The 7,587-nt window shown below is 42.0% G+C and overlaps 1 protein-coding gene across 2 annotated transcripts in view; it reads left to right on the forward strand.

The window, feature by feature from the left end:
• The window catches only part of LOC144823782 (interferon alpha-inducible protein 6-like), a 56,960-nt gene extending 53,839 nt beyond the window's left edge, over positions 1-3,121 (forward strand). The window contains exons 4-5 of one of the 2 annotated variants that reach the window (XM_078682609.1): positions 220-330; positions 2,737-3,121. In XM_078682609.1, the coding sequence (XP_078538735.1) occupies positions 220-293 (74 nt within the window). In that variant the 3' untranslated portion in view covers positions 294-330; positions 2,737-3,121. The remainder of the gene's footprint in view (positions 1-219; positions 331-2,736) is intronic. The other variant, XM_078682610.1, reaches the window with a different exon arrangement.
• Positions 3,122-7,587: the final 4,466 nt, after the last annotated feature.

A 7,587-nucleotide genomic window follows, 5' to 3' on the forward strand; every position in this document is an offset into this window, starting at 1 on the left:
TGACTTTGCCAATGCTTGTTCTAGTAGGCCACCTGGATTTGGCTGAAGCTTGTAAACATATGTAGTTACTGTGACAAACAGCTCCTTTTTAAATCAGTGCTGTTCACCGTCACCCCTTATTAGTTCAGCTTTCTATGACGTCAACTCTTTCACCAGCGCAAGTCACTTGCTTCAGTGCCCTTCAGTGCTTCGTTAATGGGAGAATCCATTTTATTACAGGAGCAACAACTGGAGGGGCCTACGTCGGTGCTGCTGTTGGTGGTGCTGCTGGATTTGTGGTGAATATGTTATGATAAAGGTGACAGGCAAGTCAGACAAGACGGAGAAAAAGTAAGTTGCATATTTTAATCTTCCCAAGGTAATTCTGCAATGGGGAAACCCGTGGGAATCCGAAGCATGCCAGTGGGCTGTGTGGCTCTGCATCTTTTACTCTTGCTTTCTAGTCAGTTGTAATCAGAAGCCATGAGATCCTTCTCAAGTGCACATTCTGGATAACGTTGTAAATTGCTTATAATTCGACAATGTATGGGCTGGGTTTATTGTAACACAACTATGTACACGTTTATGTAATGATAATGTATTTCATTGCACTAACATAACCTTTTGCACTCATTTCCCATTAGTTACTCACCACCGAGGAGCACGGTCTGAGGCATCGGCTTTAAAGCCGATGGTTTTAGAAATTGGGGCCTGAAGAAGGTCTAAAAACTCGGACATGAGTCTGAGTCGGAGACGCCCAGTGGCGTTCTTTGTAGCTTGTGATGGTGGAAGCTCGAGCATTGTGGCGTACCAAAGGCTCACCACTAACCCCTTCCATGGATACAGGGCAGAGCTTTTCAAATTATGGGTCCCATCAAAGCCATAGCGAGGGTCCACTAAAGCTTCCTGGCGAATGACATGTAGAGGCTGGTCAGGTGAATGCTGTGACTTAGTCACAGTGTGGCTTTAGGTATGGGAAGGTTATTGATCTGTGCCTGTTCTGGTTGGCTCCCTTAGGTGTCAGTGGTACACACCACTTAATAGGGGTGGGATAACTGGAGGTTTCGATGGTGAACTGGTGCTTTAGCCGCCTTGCAGCAGTATTCATGGGAAGGCCCTGTCAGCAAAGGGTCATAGTAGGGAGGGGACAAAACAATGACTGTAAGGTAGTCAAAAAGCCAGGCTTAAACACCTCAGCTCCATCCTGAGACACTGGCTAGTGTTTGTCTTGGGGTCTCAACCATACGCCCCTCAGTGGATGCTACCTGGATTGGGGTGTCAAAGCTGAGTAAACAGGCAATCATGTTGAGTCACCACATTAAGGCCCCAAATCCGACAGATAGGTCTCAACACCAGTCAGATCCCAACGTTATGCTGGGTGGACACCGACGTGAAGATGACACTAATTCTGGTCATTTTCTTAGCAAAGGAGTCATGGCTGTCTATTTCATGCTCTGTACAAAGCTACACAATGCATACATTCCTTAGTACGTACCCTAATGAGGTGGTGATGTTGCATGGATTCTGTTTAGAAAAGCAGCCATCAAACGTGTGCAGTAAGGCTAACAAAGGGGAGCACTACAGTGAGAGAAGGGAAGTTGTCTTCAAAGGCATGGCATCATCCAGCCAACGATGATGCTGTTACTCTGGTAGAATAAGGGCAACAAGGGAAGCCTCTTAGACTAGGATAGCTTGTGACACCGACTGTGAGTAGATCTCAAGGAAAATTGGATTAGGACCTAATCCCACTCTCTGTAATCTCGCAGGTGAAGAAGCTGGCAAGGCCTCGTTTGCCTGTGAATCACCAACTAAGGGCCTATATCTATATATCTAGAGAAGGTTGGTTCTAGGTGGCCTCGATCTCTTTGAAAACAATTTTTTAATTTGCCCTCTTCGAAGTGGCACTTATGCCCTATATATTTACTCACAATAAAGCAGCTTGCACACAAAATGTTGGTATGTGTTCATTTTGTAAATGACTGAAGCTGACTCCACACTGCCCAAAAAGCCAGGTGGAAACAAAGGCCTACATAGATTAGAGCTCATTGGACACTGAATGCACCACACATCACTCTTTCATCCATGGCTCATATTATGCTTTAGGTTTACTGGTTCTCATGTCCCTCAGATTGACAGGGAGCAACTCCCTATCCTGGGGACCTCATAGATCCCAGGAGGGACATGAGGCTATAGAGGTCCACCACACACCACATAATGTTACATTACATTTTTTGGAAGGAATGAGATATGCGTACATCTAACGCAGTGCGATTAATATTAGTCCACTGGGATACCACTTGAGATCGCTGGTGCACTATATAAATCTTCATTTTACACATTCAAAGAGTTAATTGAATATGGAATTTGTACATTTTACCTATCATTTTTTTACAGGAAGGGCTATTAGACTCTTTAACATGCTTACACTCATTACTAATAACGTGTAGAAATATTACAATTTTCTAAAATTTGAACTGAACGAGTATTTTTAGTAGTAATACCAGATATTTAGTTTCTGTTACCCAAGAAGGGGGGGGGGGGTAATCACAGAGAGTTATTGATAGGAGCCGAGTCACATGGTCCGAGGCAAAAGTGCCTAAGGACATACTCCATCCTGCATGTGGGTTTTGGACCTGGTAATGTTAATATTGCTGTAATAAACAATATATTTATACATGGGGAGTGTAAATTGACTCATTTTGCTCTTATTCTAATATATACTGGCTGACTGTCCTGACTAACTCTCATCTTTTGTAGGTTGGTTGAGTAATTCCAAGATAAACCCTGGAGTCCTAAAGTGAAAATCTGATGGAACAAACTTCACAGCAGGAAGCAGCTGGACAATCAGTCATTGAAGCAAGGAACTCAGTTACTTCACAACCTTGTAATTTCTTAACACAGGGCCTACTTTGATAGCATAGTAATATAAAAACCTTTGCAATGTCTCCATCATAGACCAATATTGTTACGGAAATTCTGCCTGTACGTTCTCCTTTGAAGTTTGCCCTTCTCCTAAAGATTGGAGGACATTTCATTACCACTAACTTTAAATCAGGTCTGCAGTCTTTAAGCTTAAGTTTGTCTTTACTTAATGTAATCATCTTATAAAATTGTCAATAAAATCATTACAACCACCAATAAACTCCATGTTTTCTATTGCAAAGGAAACACAAGTATAAAAACAAAAAACAAAGAACCATTAACTCACACGAAACATGATAAGTCAGGTCAGCTGCCATTGAAGAGCACCATTATTACAAAGACTTTTCTGTATATTACATCTTACAAGAGGATACAATCTCCCTGCTATTTTAGGATCTCCACACATACTCCTGTTTCAGCAGGTATCTCGATTACCCATGCAACGTTTACCACATCGAATAAATGTCACGTGCAATAAAGTCCACATCTCCCACATAAATGTTGGCAGGTCAAACCTGCGGGAATTTAACGGATTGAAAAGGTTAGATAAATATCATAACATGTGGATTTAGTGGTACAAGAATCAAAATCTATATTTTATGCCCCCTTTTAGGGAAAATCATGGGATAGGTGCTATTCATCGCTCTCGTTAAATTCCGAACCCTCGTGGTGTCATATTTTATGGGGTGCTAGGAATACAGCATACTCTGGCTAAGCACTTGTTATCGAGGCTCAGTCTAATGCAAACTCCTTCCCTCATCCTCCTTCTCACATTATCATCAGTTCTGACAATCCTCTCCTGCTATGGAACACATACAGTCAATGAATCAACAACATTTATCTCATCAATATCCGAGGAATGTTTTTCACCATAGATTCCGCGCCTTTAAAATATTCCCAGAATGGATCCGGAGAATTCTACAGCAATGCCCAAGTGCTCTGGTAAATGGCACTGTGTGGCTCATTGGTGACTCTGTGCTGCCCCAGAAGTGACAAGAGCAGTGCCATATATAAGCATCACTCCTGCACACTAATATCAGGTTATTCTTTCTGCGCCCTTTGACACGGATCTAGAGCGCTGCTCCCAACTTCTTAATTTTTTTTTAAAATTCCAAAACGTTTTTCAGTGTGCTAGCGAACATTGTTCCTACGGAAAACAACAAGATTCAAATCATGATGAGACTGAAGAAATCAGACGTTGCACCGACCTGTATGAGGAGTGTGTTGTATCTATCCCTTTAAGTTTGTGCATTCTCACTGGAGAATGCAGGCATGTCACTATGGAATTCTTGATATGTGTCAGTTGTTCTCCAGGTCTCAGATGTGGATGACTTGCCTCCCTGTTGGGTTAATAAACCTATTTCAACTACCTTTTCGAGTATTGCATCATTACAATACTGGCGACGATGAACCCAGCAGGTGATTACGAACCCAGCGCTATGAAGACCTCACTTTATTGATTCGTTTTTTTTTCTCAACTTAAAAGAAAAATCCTCGTTTTCTGCTCTTCATTGTGCCCTACGTGAATTGCGAGGAGAATCTGACTGGCGGCACCGGCACCCGACGAAAGGTACATTTTATAACTCTAGACTGAAATTGGTGTGTTTTGTCGAGGTATCCCTACCTCCGTTGCTCGGCATTTTTTAAATCCGACACGAGCTGGTCAACTTCATTGGAGCGTGCCTGTCTGGAACGTGATCTGCACGAGCTGTTCTGTTACATCGGAGTGTGCCTGCCTGGAGCGTGCTCGCCATTGTCTCTCCGCGTCTTCTCTCCTCAAGTGTCACGTCACACGCAACGTGCCTGGCGTTTTCGAGCCACACGTCACAGGCAACGGGTTGCCTAGGTGAGAAACAATCAAACGCGCTTCTGTCAACACACGCGCATTCCAGTCACCTAGCAACCGTGTGTCTGCCTGTGCGACGTGCTTGATCCTCGGCCATTTGTCAAACGCGCTATAGATTTTTCCTACGCGCTGAAGATCTCTTTTGTTTACCAAATATTACATGGGCATTTATACATCTACGAAGTGAGGCAAGTCATAAATTTTTGTTGATACAGATGACCTTGGACGTATTTATCAGACTAAACATAGTAGTCAAGACTGATTATTTCTGATCTTTTTATTGATTTTGATGTGTATATCTGACTGAAGCAGTGGAATATCAGTCTTTAATGTTGAACTTAACGTTTTTCAAATGAAAATGGCTGTACGCAGAGTAAATTAACTGCAGTGAAACAAACAAAAGAAGTTTTTCTGAAGTAGCGAAACAGGCATGGCACACTAGGATAGTGCGGAACTCTTTTGTTATTTTAACTCCTTATTTTGAGTTATTATTTTGGATTGTTGTGTTAGCTTATTTATTTATCTTGTTATTTTAGTTTGTTTAGTTGTTTTCTTTCAGCATGTCATCTTCTACGAGTGGAATGAATCAACCTCCCCAGTTTTTAAGTGAGCAAGGTGAACCTATCTTACCATGGAAAAAGTGGAAACCTATCTTTGACTCCTATTTACTTGCAATTGGTGGAGAGAAGTTTTCCGCTGTCAGGAAACAAGCTGTCTTACTAAACAACCTTGGAATTGAGGGTAGAAACATTTATGACAGTTTAGATCCGATACCTAATGGCAGAGGTGCTGGTGAACCTTCGGATGTATTTGAAATGAGTGTCCTTCTACTCAAAAATCATTTTGGTGCACGCATTAACGTTGTCATGGAGAGACACAAGTTTTTTATGCGTGTTCAGGCTAAGAATGAGAGAGTTGGAAATTACGTTGCTGCACTCAAATCCCTTGCACAGACTTGCGATTTTGAACTCTTAACTGATTCTCTCATCCGTGATCAACTCGTCCGTTGCACAAATGATCTTAAAATCCAAGAGAAATTGTTGTCCAAAAATCCAGATTTAAAAGAGGCTATACTCATTGTTGAGAGTGTTGAACATACCTCTACTTGGGTCAAAGAAATCAGGAAGGGCCCTTCACAGAATGATCCGGTTTCGAATGTTAGTCAGGAGCACCGACAAACTCTCCAACCTGAGTGTAATGTTGCTGTTGTCAGTAAAACTTCCTCCAAACAAGAAAAAACCACAACCAAAGCAGAAAAACCTAAGCAAAACTTTGGTAGTAATAGTTTTAATAGAGAGAACAAATTTAGATGCCCCAGATGTGGTAGTGAAAAACATGGACCGAATTACCCAAACTGTTTTGCAAAAAGTACAGTTTGTAGAAATTGTGGGAGGAAGGGTCACTATGCAAGGATGTGCAAGAGTAACAAAGTCAATTGTATTGATGATGATGAAGCTTATTCTCAGGATTCCATTCATTGCATTACGGATGATGTTATCAATGGTGTGAATCAAGTTGATGATGATATAGTTGTCATGCCCTCTTGTGATATTCAAATTGCCAACAAAGTCGTTCCTGTGTTAGCTGACTCTGGTTCCCTGTTCACTCTTATCAGTGATAAATTTTGGTTTGCAAATTTTGATGGAGACAAGATTAAACTCATAGCCTCTGATATCAATCCGGTGGGATATGCCAAACAGAAGATTGAGGTATTGGGATATTCCATCCAAACTATTGCATTTAAAGGGAGGGAAACAGTTGGTAAGGTTTACATTGCCAAGAGGGGGGATAATCTTCTTGGTTGGCGTCACCAAAGAAATCTGGGGATCACGTTAAATCCCAATGCACCCGAACAGGTCATGTTAGTATCTGTTGTGGGTGATTTTTCTGATGTTCTTGAGAAATTCCCAGAAGTGTTTACTGATGATCTAGGATTACTCCAAGGGTTCAAACACAGGATAATTCTGAAAGACAGTGCCAAGCCTGTGGTGCATAAGGTCAGGAAGGTGCCCAACCTTATGTTACAACCCCTGCAAGTTGAGATTGACAAGTTATTGAAACTTGGCGTTATCGAGGAGATAGAATCCTCAGAATGGCTTGCACCGATTGTTTTGGCACCCAAGGACAAGGGAACCAAAATTAGGATGTGTGTGGACCTCAGGAGTCTCAACAGTGCTATTTGGGTGGACAGGCAGCCTTTGCCTAATATCAATGAGATTTTGACCAAGTTAGGTGGTGCTACTATGTTTAGTGTCATGGATCTGTCAGCAGCTTACCACCAGGTTCTGTTACATGAGGAGTCAAGACACTTGACTTCTTTTGTTACTCCCATCGGTGCATATAGATTCGTTAGGATGCCTTTTGGTTTAGCCAGCGCGGCCGCTTGCTTCCAAAGGATCATGAAAAATGTCCTTTCCGGCATTGACTGTGTCCTCTTTTTTCAGGATGACATTCTGGTCCACGGTGCCGATGTCAACAGACATGATGTTACCCTTTTTGCTGTTTTGGCAAGACTTAAGGAGGCAGGTCTGACGCTTAAACGTGAGAAATGCAAATTCAGGGTTAGATCTGTGTCTTATTTGGGACACAACATATCTGGGGAGGGCATCAGTCCTAAGATTGATCTTGCTGAGGCCATTCTTCAGGCCCAACCTCCTTCTAATAAGGATCATGTAAAGTCTTTTAATGGGTTATCGGAGTATTACTCCAAGTTTATTCCAAATTTCGCTAGCGTTATGCAACCCATCAGACTTCTCCTTAAGAAGGGTGCGGTTTTTGATTGGAATAAAGAATGTTCTATTGCTTTTGGGACAGTCAAGGCGGAAATTGCTAAAATGCCT

The sequence above is a fragment of the Lissotriton helveticus genome, chromosome 3_1 (assembly GCF_964261635.1).
Source record: "Lissotriton helveticus chromosome 3_1, aLisHel1.1, whole genome shotgun sequence".
Classification (NCBI taxonomy): Eukaryota; Metazoa; Chordata; class Amphibia; order Caudata; family Salamandridae; genus Lissotriton; species Lissotriton helveticus.